Below are 25294 nucleotides of genomic sequence, written 5' to 3'. Positions count from 1 at the left end.
TTTATTTATTCTGATTCATAGAAGCATTTTTAGAAAATATACTCACTTTCAGGCCTTCAGATTAAAACTAAGTGATCTACTGACGGACTTCAATACTCTTGAAGAGATGGGAGTGCTAAGTGCATGATAACACATTTCTCAATCATCAACATCAGCACACACCAGAAGGCATACTTACAAACACCGTTATCAAATGACATGTTATCACAAATAAAAACATGATTGTTAACTCGTAGTTACCACAATGGTTAGTGCAGTTTCATGTTCCGTATTTACATCTCAATTCGAATAAATACAGTACAAACTCACTTTTAGTAGTCACAGATTGTCAGTTAAAGACAGTGGGAGGAGGGGAGGGGGGCTGCTAAGAGGACAGTATTTTCAATATTAAATGATTTTGCACAAATGCATAAAACAGTTCATGATGAGCCTACTGGAGAGACATTGAACTACTGTTTGCTTGCAGGTCGGAGCTTCCCTTATGTCTGAGAAAAACCATAGCAAGTGCAACCAGTTAAAAACAGTGAGCGTAGCAGTACATGCATTTTTAGCAACAAATGTGCACACGGTTTAAAAAGGGAGGGGAAAAAAAGCTGCGGTTGGAGCTTTTTGTCATTTGAGTCCACAGTTTTAAAAGCTTGTCTCTGTCCAGTCCTCGGCGTTCCAGTCTTCCCTTCCCAGCAAAGTCCTCCTGCTCCTCTGGTAATGTCATAATGCATCTCTGTTACCAAGCTGGGGACTTTCATAACCTAAAGAAGCAGATACAGTGTCAATACGTGACTTTAAAGCTACACTCATTCAACTTTTTTCATTCTCATTCAATCAAGTGATTATGTTTTGTATGAAAGGTTACGATAGTAGTGACAAACCCGACTTTTTTTATTTTTATCACAAAACTCCACTTTCCTCAACTGTATTTCCATCAGCAGTAACAAAAACCCCATGGGACGCTACCTGCTCAGCCCCGACATGACAGACAACGTTAACTAGTGAGCATAGTGGACAGCATCTAAATGGTAAATCAGGAATTGAGGGAGACCAAAACAGAGCTAAAGGGAGAGTGATGTTGCACATCCATCATTTGAACACAAACACAACCCCAACTGAATGCTAATGTTGCTGTCAACGTCTGTGTGCTGCCATAATAAATGTATTTTAATAAAAGTGGATCAAATTACTAGTATGTGTGATGTGAAAGGGGTAACCCGTAGCCTTTTTGTCTGTTTTGGAACACTGTTTTGGATTTCTAGCAGCAACTCTGCTATGGACAACCTTCTTTTAAACCAAAGCAGACAGCTATTCCCAAAAACCTGCCACCTGCTTAGTACCAAACAGCAGAAAGACAAAGTTGGCATGAAGCTGCTAAATGCTAAAAAGGAGAAGGAACACTGGAAACACGACTCCAAATGAATGCTAATGTTGTTCTGTCTGCTGGATGTGTTAACAGCTCACCGTATCACTTTTATAAAAGGTGATAATACTGCCCATCCGTTTTTAAGCTTGTTCAGGTGCCCTCAAAGTGGCCACAAAAAAAATCAATTGTCCTTACACTTCCAGCATTCAGATTTGATTATTTACAGGAAACACAAATGTGGCCATTTTCCAGATGATGCAGTCTCATGTGTATCAGCCTACCGGACATATAAGCAGACAGGGCACAGAGGACTACTTAGCTTTCACACTTTCTATATAACTGGTTTTTATGCCGTCACTTGTTACATGTGGGACTTTTTCATCATTCTCACAGTGATGGTTAGTGAGTCCCATGCAGCCAGGGTTCTGATATACAGTTCTGCATTACAGAGGTAGTAATAGGCAGTGGTTTTTCCAAGTCATTAGAGCCCCTGCAAATCCACTGCCATGAGGTTTTCATCTTTGATACCAAACTGCTCAGTGTAGAAACTGATGATGAATCAGCTGAACAGGGCTGCCCATTATCGCAATAATGCAACACACTATCAAGAAGGAATCAGCTCAAATTAAAGCAAGGGGTGCTAAAAGGTCATTATTTGCTAAAGGGTGAGGTCCTTTCTTTAATAGCACACTTATCCGGGCAGTGTCAGATCCGGCTGCCATCTGAAAAGAGACGTTTCTGGAAAACAGCCAAATTGCATCTTTAAATTGTTCTATGATCTTTTTTCTTTGGTCAGCCATTTATAAAATACTCAAACAAGCATGCATTCAATATGTTAGGTATGACTCCTCCATTTTTTCTTTGCTTTTAATGGACTTCATAAAGATTTCTTACTACTTTTAACAAAATTAAAAATGGACTTTATCAGACAAAAAGATATTGCAATACACCTTAAAACCTCTGGGTGCAGACTTTTTCCTGCAACATGGCTGTCATACCAAACATATTGGCAGGAAGTGAAACAGATACATACACCCGGTCCCAGCAGGGCAGTCCAGAGATCTGTTTCTGTACTGGGGGAAACAGGGCTTTTTCACAGGGAATCTGCGATCTGAGGACCTCTCCAGATCGTAGGGGCTGTCCCGTTCCATGCCTGAGGGGAAATGGCATGAGACACACACAGAGTGGGGTGTGGGAATTGGAAAGGGTTGCAGTGATGTGGTACCACAGCCGAGAAAGCTCTACAGGCTTCGGGAGCACATCAAATAAGAGACTCTAGCTACTTTTATTTCTTCACAAATAACAAAGGCCTTGAGGCGTTGTTATGAATGATGTACAAAAGCAGCAAGATGGAATCTGTGGGGACATCAGACATCCATGTGTAGAACTACACAGCATGCATGTTGTGTAAATCATAGTGTGTACACAACAGGAAGGGTGCTGTAACCACAGCTTTAGACATACAGTACCTATGTCAAGTGAGTTGGACTTCCTGGTGTGACGTGATGTTGCTGGAAATCCATTACGACCTTCTTCCTCATCTGGATGGAGAAACAGTCGTCATCATCATCATTGTAGCGGCATGGATGTGTTGCTTGTCACTAAGAGGTAATGTGCGTGTCTGGAGGTCTATGTGTCTATGTGTGGGTGGAGTCAAGGGTTTGTGTGTGTGTGTGTGTGTGTGTGTGTCACTGGAGCTGACTGATTGCTTGATGAATGCCATCTGCGTCTGACTGGGAAATTGTTTGCTTGATGCAGAGAGAGGAGAGGCAGGGTGCTTATATTTCTGTTGACGGCTAAAACTTCTAACAATCATATAGTCAATTGCTGCAAGTTTATCCTTAAACTGTATGTAAAAAGTACTTTTCATTGAAAGGAGAAATACACCCACAAACTGCAGTGACAGCTTCACCTCTCCTCTTTGGATAAAGTGCGTCGGACAGAACTCTGTGTTCCCCTCTCAGTGACTAATTTGGGTTTTGATAGTCACAATACAATCATCATGCACAGTTATCGTTATCATCCAACTGGCCTTACCGACATCAGCCACTCTATTCTACTCAGATATTAGCATTAGAGCTACCATGACTAGACAGAAAAGAAAAGCATCTGAAACTTTTTCAAAAGTAACATTTTCCGACTACTGTCACTCTCCTTTCCTGTAAAGTAATATCTTTCCAGCACCTTGGCTGACAGGATGTGCTGCTTCTATCCCAGGCTCGGCAGATGCTGGTGGGCTTTCCCTCTCAGTGGTCCCCTCCTCTAGAATGATTGGCTGAGCAGGAGGAAAGCTCCTCTGGTCATTGGTCAATTCTTCACCTGGACAAACAGGTGAGCTTTTGGGAGGGGTCTTGGCCTTTTCCGGAGAAGTCTTGTCTCTTGTGTGATCGAGACTGGGCTGAGGGAGGAACACAGCATTGGTGTGTTATGTCACGCATCAGTCTGCTGCAGAAAAGTTAGCACAAAATGTGTGTTTTCTTTCTGTTTTTACGGGTTGTACCTTATTGAGTAGAAGAGGACGCTGGCCCTCTAGCCCGCGCGTTCTCTGCTTCTCTTCGTGCTTTCTTTCGCTCTGGTCTTCTTCTCCCAGCAGCCTTCCTGCCTCTTCTGATGAAACACAAACACAGTCATCAATCAGCCTTTAGGGCTTTGTAGCAGGGGCACACATTTACTGTCCAGACTGAAAACACAGACAAGTTAACGGAAAACAACAAAGAATCTACGATTATGGACGGGGCTACTTTACATTTGTTTCTACAACCTCGAGAAAAAATATGCATATTATCCTGGCCCCTTGTTTATATGTATATGCACATACATATGTTTATATGCTGATGGGTCGTCACTGATCATCTCCAGTTAACGAGGACAAAAAAGCAGCAGCTATTATTTATTAATTTAATGCTGTGCACATTTAGTACTAAGATGTTAATTCATGAGAAGATAAAGGTTTACTTTTTCTCCATTTTAAATGTCAACCTTTAGATTTTTACATTGATTTCATGGCATGACTGCGTCTGGCCTCGAGCTATTGTACAACCTCTTAATTCCCTTCTGTCCTGAGTGCGGTCTATAGCTATTTTTGTAACAAAGGAGGTTCTGCTCATTACAAAGTCTAGACTTGAAAGAAACCATAGCCTTTAACAATGACCCTCCCTCTGAAGTCCCAGCGTACCTTTGGGATGAAGACCATCAAGTCTCAAGTCTCAGTCCACTTACACCGTTATCTTTCATTAAGTCACCGTGACTTGCTTGAACAAATTTTTACCACAATCTAATTTTTGCTTTTTACAGCATTTTACTTTTGCAAATGTTTATATGTTTTTTTCTCCCAATATTCAAGTATAAACAGAACAGTGATACATCTATACATACATTCACAATTCATCATTAAAGCAACATTATCGCTGGTAATTATCATCAATTCAGCAAATGGATTTTGTTAAAAGCGTATAATTACATAGAGCAGTCCAGCTGTCTCCCTCATTTTACAGAAATTATACCATATACCATAGCTTCACAGTTTATCTGACGATTTTGTGTTTATCATAGTGCTGTGATGCTCGAAATTTAAAGGATTGCTTTATTTTAAAATAAAATTGTATTAAATATCAAATACCGCCATCAACAGTATCCAATTCTCATCGATACAGAATGGGCACTGATCATTTATTCAAGATTAAACAGAAGAACAGTCACTACATTAATCCTACATTTATATAAGATGTATCATTGTGAATGTACGTGAATGCATCAGTATTTAATAATTATGTTGCGATGCTGCTAACCAGGTAAAGTTTTAAAAATATGTAAACAAGATCACATTTAATCCTGTTGATGATCTTTTTATCATGTTGTTATTTTGTTGGATTCTGTTTTTACTTTGGCTGTTGTGAAGCACTTTGTAACTTTGTTTTGCAAAGTTTACTGTCATTTTTAATGTAATAAAGCTTGACTTGCTGTCTACGGTGCGGTACCTAAACTCTCCTGCAGGTGTCTCTGCCTCATGACAGCCAGACTGGGCTTTGTGCACTGTGGGGGTGGCTCTGGCCTCTGTCCGCAGGGGGCCACGCTTCCACTGCCACTATGTCTGTCCTCCTCTGTGTCGATCCGTGAGTCTGTCAGGGGTACGATCCTCTCCTGCCTGCCTGTCTCCATCTGTCTGTCCGTCTGTTGTTTGGAGGACACCACGTGGCCGTTAGTCCGAGTATCTGCAAGGACATCTGAGACTGTGGTTGATCTGTCGGTATCTTGGTCTGTCTCTTTGATGTCACAGTTGCTGCTCGCATCTGAGTCCTCGATTTCTGCTCCAATGCAGCTGTACACCATGCTGACCAGGTCTGTGGACTGGACAAAGGTAAAAAAAATAAATTAAAGCGAAAGGAGTATTCAAAGAAACACAAAAGTCATATATGTAGCTTATCATTTACTGTCTGGAAACAACAGAAGTGGGAGTGAAGTCTACAGTTGTAATCTATAACTAGTCTACATTTTGTAATTGTAGTGAATGAAATTTTCTACAAAATTAAATTAGCCGTCATTTTCCTGGGGATGTCCTCAAATCCCCTCAAGGCTCAGTGAGGATCCATGGGCTGCTTTGAGAACTAAAGGGATTTCGGTGTGTGTGCTTGTGTGTGTGTGAGAGAGAGAGATTTAAAATAGCAGATAGAGTCCTCCACACAGATAAAGACTGTGAATAGCAGGTGGTGGGCGCAGCATGCATCTATGCAGGTTGCTGTGATGTGAAACTAAACAAATAGTGAGGACAATGCTCCCCATTTTTGAGTTAGTTTGGAAGCACACAGAAAATATGTATTAAAACACGTTTTACTTAAATAAATAAATTGAATTAAACTTTTTGTTTTGCCAGATTGGTGCACTGTTCTAGTGGAATAATGCAACTTGTGTCAAAGGTCACAGTTAGCTAGAGCGCAGCACCCATGGAAACTAGTGTCAGTAGTTTCTTGCTGCCATGAGAGTTTGAATTTCTAGTTGAACAGTGGTCACATCATACTTAATGCAACTGTCCCTAACACCGTACCTGTCTTTGGATGAGGCAGGGGGGGCTGCCAGCCCTCAACCCATGCACAGGTACGCCCTGCATGGGCCGGGGTGAAGGCATGGTCCCGTTTGCTCCAGGAACAGTGCTCTCTGGCCTCCCAGCCTCCTTAGGGTGCTGAATCATCGAGTAGACGTTCTCTGAGGCGCTGCTGGAACAGACGCACAGAAAAACATTTTGATTGAATTATTGTTACGCACAATACGAGAATGCAGGCACTTTGAGATACGCAAGATTGATTTCAAGTGTTGTTGCATTCTGGAACGTGTCACCTGATAATCATAACCCAAAGCGAGTGTGAAGTGCAGTCTGAGCGTTGCTGCTGCAACATAAACCAACAAGAGAGCACTGACTCCTTTTGTTTGAGTTCACTTCTGCTCAAAATAACCACGGCTGACTAGTTTGATGAAGCTGTAGCTCAACACGTCTGTATCCTTATGATACTTTGTCACCTTCATTCAGACACACATCACATTGTCTGTTTTCTTGTTTTCTTTCTTCTGTGCAGAAAGTACGTGTTCCTCCGCTGATGCCAGTGTTTGTTTATGGAAAAGCTCTGATTAGCTCTTTATTGCACCCTTGAGGACTAACGTTTGTTACCTTCACACCTTAACCAGGAAAATGTTTTTGCCAGACAGCATTTGCATTAGTGCACTTGCATGGACCATGTTTTTGCCGGTATGAGGATGAGGTCTCTGAGAGGCACGGGATGATGTGAGAAACTTTTTGGTCATCTAACTTGTCGTTAAATTGACTTACTAGCTATATTATTACTATACTGGACATTAACAACCTGGATTTATCCTTAATAAATATAGATTTACTTTACACGACAAGCTCTCACTTCTTATATCATCAATCTGAAAATGTTAATGAACACATCCTTGGCCCAGATGCTGTTACCCTTCCCACACACTGTTCTGATGTATAAAGAAATAAAAAGACGAAAGAAATGGGTGCAGAGGGCAGCAAAGTGAATGCAACAGTGAACTCTCTCTTTGATTGCTTAGAAAATCTGCAGGTAAAAGACTATTTTGTTCTTTTATTCTCCTCTTTCAGACTGCTGTAGGCTGCTGCGAAACTAGGCCTGTTTGAGAGTCTAACTCATGTTGCTGCAGCACAGCGATTGCATCACCAGTTTTTTAGCCTCGCACAATTCCTTTAAGTTGAATATTTAAGAACCTCTGTCAGCTGTAACAAGCCGGAGCTCTCTGTGCCTCTTTCTCCTCCATTTTGTGTAACTAACTCGTCTTAAAGGTGAAGTTTACAAAAAGTGCCTACTGGGTGAATTTCTCTCCCCACAGTTATTAATCAGTGTAATCATTTTTTTTTTTAAATATATGCGTTTCCCACCTTGTACGTTCTCCTCAAGCAATGCTGCTGTCTACTTTTTAACTATGGTGCCCTTACGTGCTATAAATGCAAAGCCAAAGGAGAACAGTTGGAGACAGCGAAATATTTTCTTCCATTGAAATATTTATGAATCTATGAAGGGACGTTAATGCCCGGACTGGATTAATTTAACCACCATCTCATTCTCTCTAGGTCTGTGCACTTAAAAAGGTTTCAACTTTCATCCCCTCCTTCGACTCAGCCCCTGTGCAGAGATACGTACTCCGAGTCCTGATAAGAGATGGTAGAGTTGCGGTTCTTGCGGAAGCCGGAGAAAATGGACAACACACTGCGTCTTTTCTTTCTCCTCAGCGACTGGCCCTGATGGAGGGATGACAGCTGACTGGAGGGGAGAGAAAGAGGAGGAGAAATGAGAGCTTTATGGTAAAGACAAGAGTAAAAGAACGATTGGATATATACAGTAGGATCAGAGTGAGGGGTCATTTTGGTGAGGTTGATTATTGGTTTGTCGTGTTAACAGCAGACACCATTACGTGTTACTTATGCGTAATGAACCATTTAACAATTACACTTTTTTTTACTATTCTAAGTGTGTCTGTACAGATGGTTTAATTTATTTGACAGAAGGCAAAGTTTATGCTGCCTCGGTGAATCTTGTTCATGCACTGCTGGTGAGCATTAAGCAAGCATGTGGTTTGGATATAATGCTGTTTGAGTTGCAAATATCTGAGCCATGTAAAATGATCTTACAATCTATATCATTATTTTAAGCTAAAGTATGTACCCAAATAAATAATGTTTTTAGCTTAAGGACTGAGCTTCAGTGTGTCAAAGTCACCAAATGATTATTACACAAACCAAAGTCTTAGAGAGTCCCGTTACCCATTTTAATCAAGGTCTGTGTCACAGCAATGTGGGCTTTGTGACGGTGTTTGGTCTGTCTCTGTGGCGGAAGTTTCCACGGGACGAAGATCTCGACTTGGTCTCGACTTAAGTGTGCCGTTGGCTCTCAACTACAACTCATACTATTATTTTGCTGCTCTTGAAAACTGCATATTTAAAAGAAAACTCAAGTTCAAATATGATTTTTCATGCCAAAGAGGAATAAAAACACTTCCGACTCATAAATCACGCGTGAAAGCAAGTAGTTGTTTCTTCAATACATACAGTAATTGCTTTGCCACATGTGTATACACAGACAGTCAGTAGTGTCTCTTATAATACCTCTTATATGTGAGTCTTTCATGAGCGTTCGTGAGCCACTAACCTAAGACAATTTTCTCTCATTGCGTGATAGACAAAGTTTTTACTCTTGAATATAGAGAAACCCCAGAAACTGTTTTGCGAGACATCTGTGCAGTTCCAGTGAAAATATAGCAGTAAACAGCCGGCTGGACTGTGACAGTAAACAAGATGATTTATTTTATATTATGGAATATGTTCTGATTACTGAAAAAGGAGAGCTATAGATGAGGCCTTAATTCAGTGCAAATGGAACCTCTCTATCTGTGCCCAACTGCTTTAGGAGCATGCTGTTTTAAATCCATTTAGTATGAACTGTAGCATACAGGAGGGATATAGGTCTTGTGCAGGCACACATCAATATGTTGCTATTTTTAGAGCAGAGGGTTGATTTCATTTTGTGTCAATGGCAGATGTACCTCATAGTAAGACTTTCTCGTTTTATATCGTAATGTCGTATATTGTTTAATTATAATTATAGATTGTATTTCTCATCATTCCAACTCAGCATCTCATGATTAGAGCTTAGCATCTTGTAATTACAACATCTTTATGTGATAATATGATAGAGAAGACTATCCCATAATTATGATAAAAACGAGGAAACAATCAGACAAAGTGTGATGCCACGGGCTCTCTGCTATTGTTCCCTTCTTAGTTTGAGGTTTTTGGAAGTGCGCGCAGGAATTGAAAGTTAGTGGAATTGTTAAGGTGAAAAACAGATTTTGATTTACTTAAAGCTTCTACTAGCAAGCAAGCAAGCAATCTGTCAGATACTGAGCATCATTGGCATTTGTTTGGAGTTCTGTTTGTGAGCGCTAACTGGAAGTCTAATATTCACTCCCCTTTGAGCTCGGTTTTTGGTTTCTACTAACTCTTGAAGAAAATATCTTGCTCTTTTGTTGCTAAATGCTCCACTACAGTACGCTCACATCAGCTACTTGCTAACTTTGCTGTGACTCACCGGAACCAATTATATGCATTTGTAGGTCTAACATGTATGCCTGGTTTCCTCGTATAACATTTGCAACCTTTGGTGTTGCATTGTTTATTGACCCACGCCCTGTTGATCTGTGGAACAGTTAGAAACCATTGGCTAGAATGTGAATGGACCACGCATGATAGAAATGGGGACACAAAGACAAATCGCTCCACAGCGCCACTAGTGATCAAAAACTCCATAGGGTACTTTCAAATGCTGGGTGAGTTTAGACATTTTTTCACTGAAAACTTCTGCCTGCTGCAGCTGGAAGTGACACTGATGAGAGCACTGAGAGTGAACCAGAACAGTAATATTGTGGGTTGTACAACCAAATCAATGAGCTGAAAGATGCTGAAATGCTTTGTAGAGCTGAGGGAAACTGCAGAGTTGTGTGATAATATGTCTCACATGATTACATCAGGTTCTTGCATGCTTGGTTGGATATGCTCCTAATAGATGCTACAGAATAAAATATCAGGTTTCACTGATCCGGCCGATTTGGAGTGCAGTTCCCTTAATGTGTATGCTGTCCTCAGGGGGCCACTGTAGTATTTAATATTGCATTACTTAATGATTGCAAAAAGTGATTCGGCAAAATACCTGTCAGGTAGAACTCGCTTGCTGTAGAAATCAGGCAGTCCATCCTCCAGCATATTGACTCCTCCGTTCTCTGAGCCATGCTACACACACACAGATACATATATACACACACACAACAGGAAATGGATAGAATAACAGGATAACAATGATCAATCCGCCACGTTGACAAAAAGTTGAAAGGTTGACAAAAGGTATTATCATGTCAAATGGCTGGCTGTCAGAACTAAATCAACTGCCAACAAGAAGTCTGTTTGTAAAACAACTCCTCATCACGCTGCCCTAACTGAGTTTGTACCGATTTAGAAAAAGCTTTTCACAAAGTCTAAAAACAAACAAGTCGCTAAGTTAGAGGCTGCCCTGCGGTACCCGGGGAAATGACTGTGCATGATAAACATTTGAGTCACAGAGACAATGCAAAAGCTTTCTTACTTTAAAAGGAACTTATTTTTGGAAGTGCCACTGGCATGGAAAACAACATAAATAAATAAAAGTTCAGACAAAGCAGACAAGAGATTAAAAAAAAACGCTGAAACTATCACCTCTACACCCTTCTGAGCTCTTCTGTGAAATCACACAGATGTCATGCTGCAGCAAACATATACGGTGGGGCCGCTAGAACAATGAGGACTCTTAGGTTTTAGTTAGCCATAAAAAGTGCTAGCTGTGTTAGAATCTGGTGGTTTGAGATACTCAAACATTTCTTTGTGGTGTAGAAACTACCCGTCAGAGTTTTCCGTCACAAAAAGCTTGAGGGAAAGGTGATTCCTGCATACTGAAGCTCCGAATGAGATCAAAGGTTGCGGCGTTTAACAGCAACTTACAGATTCTTGGGGAGGGTGCCCTGCTCTGTGTCTCCGCGGTGGACGAGGCCTGACGTGGGTGACGTGACGCAAGGGTGAGCCGTTGGTGGGGAGGGTGGACAGACACTCCCATGACGCCGAGTGGGTGAGAGGGGCAGAGTGCGGTGGAGCAGAGGGGGTGGGAGATGGACTGGGCTCATCACCGAGACCTGCAATGAGACCAAATAAAAATGCATTTTCATATCACATTTGGGCCTACAGCACACTGCATATTAATCTGTTTTAAGGTTTGATTCCAATTAAATAGACTGAAGTTGCAATCAAATAATACCTTATGAAAGAGTTCTTACGTTACATTTTTCTAAACTCAAATATGAGAAGACAAATATATAAACCTTGTATGGCCTTTATTTACACAGACACGCAACTGTAGCTGCCCCGTGAGGCAGAAAATGGAGGGAAAATAGAGGGGAGCTGTGCCTTTCTTACCCCACTAGTGGGGCAAAAATGTCAAGTCTGGCCTGAGGGCGGTGTCACAGAAAAGACCATGTTATTTCTTAAAACGGGCTGCACACTGTCAATATTAGAATAAGCACAAGCGTGGGTGAAAAAGGTTAAAACCAGACTTGATCACCCATTTCTTTGGGGTGTGCAGCTGAAGTAAGCACAACACTTTCTCATTTTATTAACAATAGAGAGTCAATTGACCCTGACTGCTATTAATGTAACTATACGTGTTATGTGAGCACTTGAGGGCAATTAGCTGCCAGTCGAGGCACAAAAACTCACTCAGTCTGGTGGAGACGGGACGAATTCTTCTAGTTCTGGAGCTCCGCTTCTTTATAGCCATTGTGTCCTTTTGTCAGAGGAGATAAATGTCTCATGAGCAGTGGCTTTATTTTCAACACTATACCCAAACAAGACAACAACACACACAAAAAACAGAAAAGAATGAAGGGGGTTCTGTCTTGCAATTCAACATCAATCGTTTATTATCACCTCCAGTACATTTTAAACCATTAGCGTAAGTGTCCTTAACAACCAGCAATAAAGTGCTTTGACTTTTTATGCAGAGGAAGTCAGTTTGGTTGCTTTATAGCTGAAAACAGGAAGACGGGACTGTTCTTCCTGAAAAAAGCGAGGCAAAATTTGGGACAAGGTGGAGCGAATGAAAAGCTGATGAAGAAATTACTTTCAACATGTTTGTCCTCTTCAGTAACTGCACTGCAATATATAATATATACGTATTAAAGTGTCTGTATTCTGAAAAGTGCTATAAATAAAATGTATTATTATTATTACAAACACAAAGTGTTGTGGGACAGAGGAAAGTGCTCATTCTGACCATGGACTATTTTTACAATGAAAATATAGCAGCGCACAACAATAACTATAAATTAAAATGCCTGCAACAATAAGACCACACAGATCACTTATTGCTCTTTAGTTTGATCAAATGATTCTATAAATCTAAAAACTGTCTGTGAAAAATGGCCATCTCAAGTTCCAGGAGCACAAGGGGACATTTTCAGATTGCTTACTTTCTCCCTTCAACAGCCCAAAATCCAATAGTTCACAATGTATTATTTAGCAGTATTCAATTTATAGGATTTGCAACAGAGGAAAAGTAGCAACCAGCTGAAACTGGTGGAGGTTTTTCCCTTTCGCTTGACAAATGACTTCAGCTGATAATCAATCCACCTTAATTGTTGTCTTTCATTTGGTTAAAATAAACTAATAATGTAATTAAAAAGCAATTTTTTAGTGAGCCTACTGACTCACCGAACATACTCATATTATCAGCACGTCCTCAGACACTTACTATTCCCAAGTTCACGCCAAAGTCCTCATCAGGAAAATCCAGAGACTCGACTAATCTGGACTGTCTGATTGTGCGTCTGCCTGTCCCAACATCATCCCAACGCTTCGCCTGAGACACCTGCCGCAGCTGATGTAACACACAAACCAAAGCACAGACACACATACACAGAAATACGGTGTGATGACACCTGGAACAATATCCTTCAACACAATCTCAGAGGAGAAGTGTGTCCGCCTTCGTACATAAGAAGCTCACAAACAAAAGACAAGGCTACTTTGCGGCGGTTTGAAAATCCCACGAAGAATATGAATAAAGTACAATTTCGTGTGGAGTGATGCGTGATAGAGGACGCACTTGCACTGCAGAAAAACAAAAAAAGAAAATGAGATGGAACGGTAAAGGCAGTGAATGGAATGCAAAGCAGAGCTGGGCCGGCAGTGTTATTGCCAGGAGTCTATTTTTAAATCTCCTTTTCCACTGGCTTCATTTTAAACAATTGCATTTTATGGAAAGAAGGGAACCTGCAGGGTCTTCTCATGCCCTTAACAGCTCAAATGTGGTTGTTATGTTGTTTTGGAGTGCAGTATTCTTCTGAAAAAGCTGCTCTACACTTATAACCTGCATCCTGATATGGTAATGACACCCAGCGGCTCCAATACAGTGCCTACTTCGCTTAGAGGTACTGAAAATTAAAAGATACACAACCTCTTTAACAGCATGGGAGATTCAAGACTTTTAATGAGTCCTCCATGATACAGAAAATCTGTCATAAGAGACCAATAATGAGCTTTTGCACTTCACATCAAATTCCACTTCTGCAATTCTTGACTCATTAAACTGAATTTTTAAATAAATGTTATCATTTTGTCGAGTGTTGACTTTGACATTTGAGTATAATCTAGAGGCATTTCTGGGCAGACTCCTCATCGCTACTCCAATGTAGCTGGAGGCAGAGTTACTTATTAGAAAACATTTTATGTGTGATCTGAGGTATTCCACAGCAGACAACATGCTTTTAAAATTCACTGTATTCAGATTTAATCCATGAGTCATCTTACTGTCGAGAAATATTGACTCACAAGATGAAATGAATCATCATGTCGTACACGAACACTCTGCACAAATCAGTGAATGGTTTTGTTGAAGCGGCACTAAATTGCTCATGGATTATTATTCATACAGAAGCAATAAAAATAAACGTTTGCTTTTGGTGAGCAGCAACGAGATATTACTCAGAAACAGCGATAGCCCTTTTTTCAAAGTGTGGAAACAATCCAAACCAACAAACCAACCGAGAACAACACTGAGTTGGTTTGAATTTCCACAGATTTGAGCTCCTTCCAGCCAAAATGACACTGCAGATTTATGTCAAGCTTAAAGCTGAAGTCAGTAACTATCTCTGAAATGTGTTTTTTTTTTTACTCTGATATTTGGGAAAACTGTGACTATATCCTGACAGCAACATGAGACAGATGATTTGAGAAAAAGAAATGTGTATTTCCACCTCCACCTGCTTCTCCCTGTGTGCATCTGCAAGATTCCATCGCGGCAGACCTAAAATAGCCAGTCAGGGCCGAGCGGTCTCTGACGCAGAGTCAATGACTGCTTGTGAATTCTGATCAAACTGGGAAACTAGCGCAGCGCTGATCAAATAAGAATCAAGATTCTGTTACTGTATTGAGTATTTCTTGCATTAAGTGTTTTCAGAAACATATTATGGTGTAGCGGTTAGCTGTAAAATAAGAAACTTTGCCTAATTTCACAGTTAGCTCAGAGTTCATGAGAAGTTATTGACACCGCGTAAGAGACTGCTTGGCTCTTAATGGCTATTTAAAGTCGTTTGCGGTGGAATCTAGCAGATGCCATTGGAAGCACACAGGGAGCAGCAGGTGGAAGCAGTGTTACATGATTATCGAAACCTAAAATGTTGAACTATTCCTTTCAAAAATAATTTTAAAAAGTTAAATAATGTACTGTTTTGTGAATAAATAATTATTTGATCTACAGTTATAGTAAAGTGTGGTAAATCATTTTAAAAATGGGGCCATTGGTGTGTTTTGTACCACCCTGCAATCTTTGATGAGAAATGTGAATCACATCAGTATCATTCAATTTCATCATGTCCATAAATAATAGATTTGTTGTCCCGTTTCACATTTCAAGGTAAAAAAAAAACAAACAAACCTGAAAACCCCCACACTTGATCCTAAATCATCTTTGCTGTGAAGTTACAGATTCCGGCTTTAAACATGGAAACATGTTGTTCTACATGTCTACAAAGAAGTCATGCAGAAAAGGGTTATTACCAGTACCAGGGTTTTATGGGTATTGTACAGCTCTTGCAGAATCTGATCCACTATGGAGTTGGTCAAATAGGAGACCACAGACAACTTCACCTCCCTGAAAAGAGAGTAAAGGAAAACAGAGGAGGGAATAACAATTAAATCAGTATCTCTGCTGAAGTTCTTGGCTTGAATAACTGTCTGAGCAGCTCTCCTTCTTACTCCAGGGCTCTGTTGATATCCTCGGCCGCTCTCTCCATGAGGGCGTTGCGGATGGCTGAGCGAGGGATCGAAACTTGTTCGGAGATGGACGACAGAGGCGGGCTGAGTCTCTCAGCGGCTGAGCAGGACATTGGACACAGCTCGCGGCACAGAGACACCATCGAGTCCACCACCACCTGGAGACAGAGGATCCCGAGACATGCATCGCTACATTATGCAAATGTTTTATACATCTTCAAAAGATACACATTCCAACATATTTCATTATTCATGCACAGCGTTTCTTTATGTTTGCTTAGATTTTCATGCAGCTCCTTTTCTCAGACCTGTTGTCATCTTTTATTTATGTGCATTACAGCAGTCCACTCATCCATGTACCACCCGCTAACAGTCCATATAATCTGTTCGCCCTCTTCCACATGTAGCTTTACCAACTCACACCAAAGTTGGACATTTGTGCATGACCTGAATTATTGCAATTTAATTGAGTTTACCTTTGCAAATAATTAAAAATGTAGTCTTGTGCATGACAGCAAAATTGGAAAGCTCAAACAGAAATGTAAATTATGCTCAAATAAGACGAAATTCAGTAGAAAGAATCCCAGATTCCTCCCCGGGGTGTGCTGCTTTTTATTTATTTATTTTTTTTATAACTGCTCTGTGTGCCTGAACAGAATGGAACTTAAAAAAATGTTATACTGCTCCAGCCCTGTGAATTTAAATGCCACTTTTCTTTTGAAGTCAGCATACCTGGACCACACACACACACAGTCACACACTATTAATGGGCAATTTTAATGCAACTAGTCCAGAGCTCCACTACTTTTTTAATACGGATGCATCGGGGGAATGGCTGTTGTCTGAGATTAAGGTCACTGTTCCACCACCAACCAACCTGCAGCTCTTTGTCGGCAGCCTTGGCCAGTTCTCCAGCCAGGGTGTCCAGTCGCTGTCTGACAGGGCCGTCCACTGACAACACATGGGCCAACTCACACAGAGAGGGATACAGCTGAAACACACACACACACACACACACACAAGGACAGGGAAGAGAAGAGGTTAAAATCAGTGGGGGAATGATCGAGAATCAAAAGGAATGTTATATCACTGTATTCATTATAGTGTCGGATTTTTCTTATTATGAGCAGAGGATGAAGTCATTCTCCCTCTGTGTGTCTTGTAATCTGTGTTTCTCTGTTGTTTCTTGTGATGGATGGTCCGTGTTTTATCACGGCCACATGCACTAACGTGGCCGTGATAAAACATTGTTATTTCACGTATTGGGTTGAGAGCCATCTGGAGGCAATCCCAGCCCACTTTTAATGTATTTTAAGTAGAGTACCTTGAGACAAAACTCAAGACATACTGTACATGTTTACAGTGGCCTTTGGTTCCTCGACCACCTGTGCTCTCTCTATCGCTCTCTCTGGCTCGTTGAGCTCACATCGTTGTGGGCTGGAAAACCAAAGCAATGAGCCTCAAAAATAAAGCTGTAAAGCTCCACAGAGCTGAGAGGTACTGCAGAGTCAGGAGATAAATATGTGAGGGTTTATACTGAGCCTTTCACAAGAAGCCCAGTCATGTAAAACTGTTTATTAGAGCACCTTTAAGTACAGCAATTGAATAAAGGTAAAGTTTAGTTATTCTCCATCACTGGTTGGAATGCGTAAGGAAACAAAAAAAGGAAACTGACTAACGTAAAACACACTTCCTTCTAGTGTTAATACCTTACATACTTTGTGTGAGAGAGACATTTAACTGTAATAACACACACACACACAGACAGACAAAAGCGGTAATCTACTCACAGCTCTTGAGTCCCTGGCTTCTTTGAGGATTTGTCTGGCCGTCTGGACCTCCTCTCCTTCCTCACAGCCTTTCAGGACACACACCTGCTGCTGCACCCGCACACACAGACGCTCCATCACCTACGCACACACACAAAGGCAATCATAAATGAGTGCATGTAAACCTAAAATAAAGTCTTGACTTTTTCACCACCATGTGCACAAATGCAGACACACCTGTTCCGCAGTGCTGGTGACGAGCCCTTGGTGCAGCCTGAGAGCCTGTTTCTGAGAGAACCGCTGAGTCTGGTTGTTCCTAAGCAGTGCACGTTGTATCTGTGACACACACACACACACACACACACACACACACACACACACACACACACACACACACACACACACACACACACACACACACACACACACACACACACACACACACACACACACACACACACACACACACACACACACACACACACACACACACACACACACACACACACACACACACACACACACACACACACACACACACACACACACACACACACACACACACCAAAAAGAGAGGGGAGTGGAGCTGACAGGTGTTTACAAAGCACAGTGTGCAGGAGACAGGAGACAAGTCCATTTGCATGGTAATAAGGAGACTGAAGAGGGAGTTCTGATCCCCAGAAATAAACAGGATGCCTTTGATTTATTTTCTCGACTCAGCAGGTGGATGCATTCACTGCTTAATCATCTTATGTTAAAAAAAAGAAATAGATGGAACCAAGGGTTCCTTAAGGAGCCCGGAGCTTCACAGACAAACAAGGACACTAACCCAAATACAAAAGCTTCATACGCTGCATATGCACCAGAAAATGATCCATTAGCCCAGTTCCACAGTGGATTCATTTCTGACGGTAGAAAGAACCTACAGTAATAATATATAAAACTGATGCAGATATATAAGGTTAATATAGTTCATTTATGTTTCTGGAGCTGTATCAGAAATGCTCCTTTAGCCTCCAAGCCTCTGAGGTGAGATATGTGTGTGTGTGTGTGTGTGTGTGTGTGTGTGTCTGTGTGTGTGTGTGTGTGTGTGTGTGTGTGTGTGTGTGTGTGTGTGTGTGTGTGTGTGTGTGAATGACTGACAGCTCAGTTGCCAGGGAGATGGAGTTTGACATGCGATGTAAGTAGACTTGCTGTGTGGTATTGACAAAAGTGACCACACTATTCAGTATCTAAAATGACAGATCTTTAGATTAGCCATCTCTTCTTTCTTGCAATGGTTAAACGTAAGAGCTATAGCTAAAGGCAGAGCGTGTCATCCACCAATTGAAAGATCAGTGACTTCGATCCCTGGTTCCTTCAGTCCACATATCAAAGTGCCCTTGGGCAAGATACTGTACCCGAAATTGCGGCCAACAGCTGTGCCATCAGTGTATGAATGGTTAGATTAGATACTGATGAGCAGATGAGCACATTGCACGGCAGCCTGTGCCATCAGTGTTTTTTTAAATGTGTGTCTGAACGGGTGAAAGTGGCATGTAATGTAAAGTGCTTTGGGTGATCCAAAGACTAGAAAGGCCCTACATAAATGCAAGTCCATTCACCATTTAACATAAGTACAAATGAGAGGAGGTTACAGCTTGAAAGTAAATGTTTTGATTGGCTATATGAGAAGAATGTCTCTGATAACGACACATCAACACCTACACGAACAGACATGATCAAACAATGTAAAATGCGAATGGAGGATATTGATATTCACACCACATCTATGTGGTGCAGCGAGGAAAAGCATCATGTTAGCTGTATAAAATAAATCCATCATTTCCCAGGTTTTACAGTAACAGAACACACAAAGGTTAAATCGCTGACATCTGAATTGCAGGTGCATCGGTTCAAAAAATCAACAGAAGGTTGGTGCTACCCACAGGAATGTCTGGAAAATCTTGATAATATGCAATGTGGCAACTCAGACAGCATAAATTAACCTTCGATTGAATACACTTTTTCTATGAGAAAGTCTTAACATCCTTGTTTTTACCAAGCACAAAGGACTAACCTGAGTTTCCAACACAAAGTTCCGCTTTATGCAAAACCTGCAGCTGTCAAGCCTTTTACACAAGCAGGTATTGGACATGGTTCTTGCAGTGAGTTCAGGGCTGCAGCGCAGTTATTTTTTCATAACCGATTGATCTGCTGATTATTTCCTCGATTCATTGTCAGAAAATTGTGAAAAATACCAATAATGATATTCTAAAGCTGAGTCTACATCTTCTTTTTTATTTTGTCTGACCAACAGTCCAAAACCCAGAGATATTCCATTTATTATGACATCAGACAGAGAAAGCCAGCAAATACTCACATTTGGGAAGACTGATCTAGGTAATGTTTGGCATATTTGCTTGAAAAATGACCAAAATGATGACTTAAGATGCTTCTTCAGCTCTAAGTGCATTACATAAATTGGTGGTCATTGTCTGATGTATACCTACACTTAAAAGGTCCCCCGAGGAATACGTCACATTTATTTCAAAGGTAAATCTTTCACATCCTTTAAACCGAAAGACAATAAAATGATTGCCTGCAATATGAATATGACATGAATTGAAAAATTTAAATAAATTGATTAAGTGGTTCAGTTTATTTATAGGCATTTCTAAACTCTTCTGCATTGTACTGGTTAGAAATTGCAACCCAAATATTCAGAGGGCATTAGGAAGTATCTGACAAGTATTTGTCTTCTCATGCAAACTTCTTTTTATGGCACATATCCCGTTCAGAGTTTCCACAACAGCAATATAATAATTTATCAAAGCATCCATATTTAATCATCACTTCCAATGCACAAGCAAATTATCTTGAAAGTCAACCAAAGCCATGAATCAACATCCTGATCCTGCTAGGTGTTATTAACCATCTGCATTTTTATAACACGATGCAGCAAATTCAGACATCGCAAACTGAAAGAACCAAGCTTGTCTCACCTTGGTCAGGGCGTGATCCGTCTTCTCTGGGGCACTGCGGTATGCCTGAGTGACATCACCGAGGGGGAGGGGCATGTACTGAAGGGTAAAGTTGCTATTCATTGGAAGAGGAAAGGAAGTGAAAGTGGAAAGAAGGAAAAGATAATATTACCTCTGCTATAACACACTGGACGGATCGTGATGTTAACAAGAACAAACAGGAAACACCCGGGGCACTTAACAGTTTGCAATTCCTTCATACATAAATGCACCCACACAACCTTGTAAAAGCAAACTTCACAACCACACACACAGAAAAAAAAAAGACTGGCTGGCACGTCAAAGGACTGATGAAATGCTGTGTAACAGTAAGCATCGTACAGAGATGGTTATCTGCTTTTTATATGTGTGTGTGTGTGTGTGTGTGACACGCATTTTATGTGTTCCTCTTACTGCTCCAGTGCCCTCGCCACATCTTGCAAGCCGGTCGCAGTGGTGTTGTTGCGATCCCACGTCACACTCCTGAGAGAGATCAAACCACCAGGAGAAAGAGGATTTACAAACGTACAAACTTTTAGCCACATGCATAGAATGAGTCCATATTACAACATTAAGAATGCATGAACAACTGCCATGCACAACTAATGAGCTTCTGTTAATTCACAGTGCAGATCCTCCACCTACACTCCACACTGTCTAACTCCTGTTTTTAATATATCAGTCATTTCCAGCCCAGCATTCCTTTCAACCATCCTCCCCCTCCATCATCTCCATCTCTCCTTCCCTCGACTCACGCTGCCCTAGAAACTCTATCATCTGAACCCAAAATCTTGCTCCTTAGGTGGTCTCTCTCTCCGGTCCCCTTCATAACTTTCTCCATATCAAACCGTTTCCCCATCCTAACACTTGCATCCAACCCCCCGCCGTCTCGCTTCTGTTCTCCTTTCCTCTTGCTCTTTCTGCCTATCTCAGTTTCCATCTGCTCCTTTCATTCCTCCACCTCCAAAACACACACGCACGTCTTCACGTCTTTCCTTTTCTCTTGCTTAAGGGAGGCGCAACACATTGTATGCCTGAAGGCCATTTTCCCTCCCTTCACTGACTCAGTCTTACCTTCTTATCTCCTACATGGTTTACTTTCCCCCTTCTATCTTTGAAGCACTGCATTGAACTCACTGGTGTCTCTAAGCAACCTCAGTATACCGTCTCCTCAATCCATACCTAACACATTTATTTCCTCTCTGACCATATTCCTTCATCTGTCCTCTCACACCTTTCCCCATTTATTTTCTAATCTGACTTGAGGAAATCCCTCTTTCGCTCCCATCAGAGTACTTTTTTTTTTAAAACCACACACCTGAGTGTTGTGTTGATTTGCAGGGCTTTGCTGAGCATCTTGGCCCCGGAGTCCTCCAGGAGGTTGCCGCTAAGGTCGACCTTGCGTAGGCAAGTGTTGGAGCCCAGGGCGTTGACCAGCACCGTGCCCCGCTGGCGAAGCCTCGAGTCAGCCAAGGAGAGCGACTGCAGGGCCTGTAGGAGGCAGGAGGACACAGGATGGTAAATTAGGTCAAAATAAAGTGAGTAGTAATGTGTTAAAAAAATCAAATGTAGATTATAGATGGGGCTTTTATTTTCAAAATATCTGGAAATGTTTCAGTGTTTTAATGATTATCACAAAATACTTTAGGTTCTTGTATTATTGATTCTGAAAAATCAATTATACAAGAACCTGATTTTAAAAACTATTTTCAACTCTCTCCGCAGTTGAATCATTTATTGTGTTTCTGCTTGCTTCGAGGGACCTTGTGAATGATAATCAACTGTTATTTGCACTTTGTCACCTTTCTTTTCTCTTACTTTTCGAGCATGACGCTTTGCATTAGTACCTTATCAACAATACTCAGTGAACTTGCTTAAAACTTACAGTGAGACCCCTCTGTGCCTCCGTTAGTGTGCTTGCACACACACATCAGACCCTACTCGGTGCTGGAGCATCGTTGTATGCTATCACTATCAACAGTGGTAAATAATTGAGTAAGCTACTTGTCGTGCTGGATTTGCAGAGCAGAGAGAGCCCCGGGAGCCTCGCAAATACACTGAGACCAAATGAATCATTTGCCGAGCCCAAATGACTCTGGATGTTCGCACCTTGTGTGTGAGGCAGGTGGGAGATGGCGCTCAGATGCACATGAATGATGGCACAAGAATTTAAACGGCGACAAGTGTGTGTTTGTGTGTGCGCAGGATGTGTGTGTGTGGTTGTGTGTAGCTAAAGATCTGTTGTTGCATGCGTAGGCGTGCATCTGTGCGGAACGCCACAGAGGATTTGTGTACAATATGTTACATAATCCAACTCACACACTCTTCTTCTTGCACCAAATAAACCAGTTTCTGCAGAATTTCATCCAGCACCCTAAGGAGGCAGAGAGAAGAGGAAAACATTCATCATCAGTATCGTCTTCACAACCATCTGTACTCCTGGATCCCCGTGTGGTCCGTACCTGCCCTTGATGTTGAAGTTCTTCCCCAGCATCAGGTGTTTGAGGGAGGGGTGTCTGGAGAACGCTGGGATGACAGCCAGCAAGTCGGCATCCAAACCTGCACACAACACAGATCACACATCAATGAGTATGAGTGCAACACCAGCAAAACTACACTCCCTGGAGCCCTTGTGAAAAAACCCACTTCCAAAAAGATGTTTAATTACGTGTTTCTAAGCACCGAAGAGAACAGGCATGAAACTTTAAAGGAGTAAATCTTTAACACAAACAAGTAGAGACATTAACTCTCATATCAAACTGAAAAAGGTCAGATTTTTTAATGACACAAAATTTCTGGGCTGTCACACCAGTGACTCATCATTTACTCTGCCAGGTGCGAACATTTCTGCCTTTCAAAGCTCAATTTTTTCATCTCATGGTCTGTTTTTGGAACAAGATCCCACTGCCTGCTGAAAATTCCAAAAATACTCCTAATTAACCCCCACACTCCCACCCACTCGCACACCACTTTCAAAAAGCTCAAGGATGAAGGATGCTGTTAAGAGGAAGTTGTTACCATGGCAAGGTATTTCAGAAACAAAACTGCAATGCCTAATTCAGGGAGCAGTACGTATCGATGGTTAAATAAACTCACATGCCTCTGATGTGAAATGACTTTATTCTTGAGGAATTAAGGCAAAGGTCATCACATTTGCTATGTTCTTAGAAGTGGTTATATGAATGGTAAAACAGTTAGGTTTAAAGAGAATGAACTTCAGCGGTAGCAGTAGCTTCAAATTTCAAGGCCGTCCACACCAAGAACAAGGACTATAATGATAACTACTGTATAACGATGTGAGCATCGGCACTGATGAACTATAAGACTTTAAGAATTTCAGGAAGTATGTTATTTATTATTATATAGAGTTTGGACGCGATGCCCTGTAAATTCGGATGGATTTTGATTGGATGTGAGTGTTTCTATCATTCAGCAAATCACCCTGAAAGTGAAGCCAATGCTATCATTAGCCACTGTCGTTGTAGAGGCGTGCCATTCACTTAAGAAAGAACAGTTTTTAAAACTATGTAATTATATTTATAGTTAGCATTCACGATGTGGACTGCCATTAATGTACATTCAGATTCAGCACATGTTATGAAATGGTGATTAGAAATAAACTCTAAAAATGCAACAGAGATTTTACTTCATCTGGCGGATTGCGACAAAGCACGATGATGGGAAACAACCCGGTTTCCTCCATTTGGCAGATTTCGGTAGATCATTGTTCCTCGGGGGAATAATGCCCACATTGCCATGGTAGAGACCTATATTCAAATGGGTAAAGCATCCCTTTAAGCACAGGGCATACACAATACTATGTAGGAGTTGCAGTTTATCCTCAGAAGTCCAAGGATCAACCAGCACAGCCATGCTGGAATAATACTACCAAGTCTCAAATTTTGTGTGTCAAATGGTTTGTGGTCTTTGTTTAAACACAATGTAATGGGGCGGCTCTACCAGACAGGGCTAATAAAAGACCTGTCTTAGTTGATGTTGTACTTTAGACGTACTTTAGAAACCTGCAATTAATAAAATTAGTAAAAACCAATTGGCATGCAGTGAACCTGTGACTATTGGGGTCCCTGATGGTCTGGTGCACCATGTCTGGGTCTTTGCTCACTTTGCCCAGGCAGTTGGTAATCAATGACTTGATTGTATTTAATTGGCTGTGAAGCCCTTTTTTACTGGCGTCTGTAAAGCTGCTATACAAATAAATGTTGCTTGCTTGAAGGGGTGACCCCGAATCGTCGCCTGATTCGACTCCCAATCTCACAGTCGAATCATCACAAAATGTGCAAAATGTGGTTCTGAAACAACGTATTATTCCATTGTGGCTCCGGTGGTGCTGAATATCTGATTTTACATATAGATGTTTAGTTTCTCCCCAAAACATGATAAATAGCCTATTAGGGTATAAATATAAGCTTATTAATAAATACTGTTGCTAAAAATGTGAAAATAACTCATGTGCTTTTAATCTGTCTCCTTAGTGTGCTGGATTAACCCCCTCCCCCTCTTAGACTAAGTTGTTCTATCCAGGATCCAGCACCGTCAGAGTACATCTTGGCTGGGCTTTAAATCTATCTGGGCGTCAGAAATACAACAGTCTGCTAATGTTTAATCATCAGTATCATTTCATTTATACCTAATATCTGCACATTTGTTGTTTTTTATTAGACGCTCAATTTGACAGTCTGACACAACAACGCTGTAAAAGTGAAACTACAGTTCTAAATATACCGTCAGCTACTGTCAAAGAAATATACAAACAAAACACATTTATGTT

At 41.2% G+C, this 25294-nt stretch overlaps 1 protein-coding gene across 1 annotated transcript in view; it reads right to left on the bottom strand.

The window, feature by feature from the left end:
* Positions 1-534: 534 nt before the first annotated feature.
* Positions 535-25294, bottom strand: part of carmil3 (capping protein regulator and myosin 1 linker 3) — an 81010-nt gene continuing 56250 nt past the window's right edge. The window contains exons 19-40 of the mRNA XM_083928998.1: positions 22968-23064; positions 22825-22879; positions 21824-21996; positions 20920-20988; positions 20488-20581; positions 17741-17839; positions 17525-17644; positions 16612-16725; positions 15717-15892; positions 15525-15612; positions 13213-13338; positions 12180-12246; positions 11412-11599; positions 10591-10670; positions 8029-8148; positions 6396-6564; positions 5332-5701; positions 3855-3961; positions 3539-3752; positions 2824-2895; positions 2388-2507; positions 535-749 (exon numbers count right to left, since the gene is read on the bottom strand). Of these exons, the coding sequence (XP_083785124.1) occupies positions 709-749; positions 2388-2507; positions 2824-2895; positions 3539-3752; positions 3855-3961; positions 5332-5701; positions 6396-6564; positions 8029-8148; positions 10591-10670; positions 11412-11599; positions 12180-12246; positions 13213-13338; positions 15525-15612; positions 15717-15892; positions 16612-16725; positions 17525-17644; positions 17741-17839; positions 20488-20581; positions 20920-20988; positions 21824-21996; positions 22825-22879; positions 22968-23064 (2759 nt within the window). The 3' untranslated portion in view covers positions 535-708. The remainder of the gene's footprint in view (positions 750-2387; positions 2508-2823; positions 2896-3538; positions 3753-3854; positions 3962-5331; positions 5702-6395; positions 6565-8028; positions 8149-10590; positions 10671-11411; positions 11600-12179; positions 12247-13212; positions 13339-15524; positions 15613-15716; positions 15893-16611; positions 16726-17524; positions 17645-17740; positions 17840-20487; positions 20582-20919; positions 20989-21823; positions 21997-22824; positions 22880-22967; positions 23065-25294) is intronic.

Source organism: Echiichthys vipera (assembly GCF_963691815.1).
Source record: "Echiichthys vipera genome assembly, chromosome: 15".
In the NCBI taxonomy this organism is placed as follows: Eukaryota; Metazoa; Chordata; class Actinopteri; order Perciformes; family Trachinidae; genus Echiichthys; species Echiichthys vipera.
The sequence above is the reverse complement of the archived record's forward strand: the minus strand, read 5'-3'. Positions and strand labels throughout refer to the sequence as shown.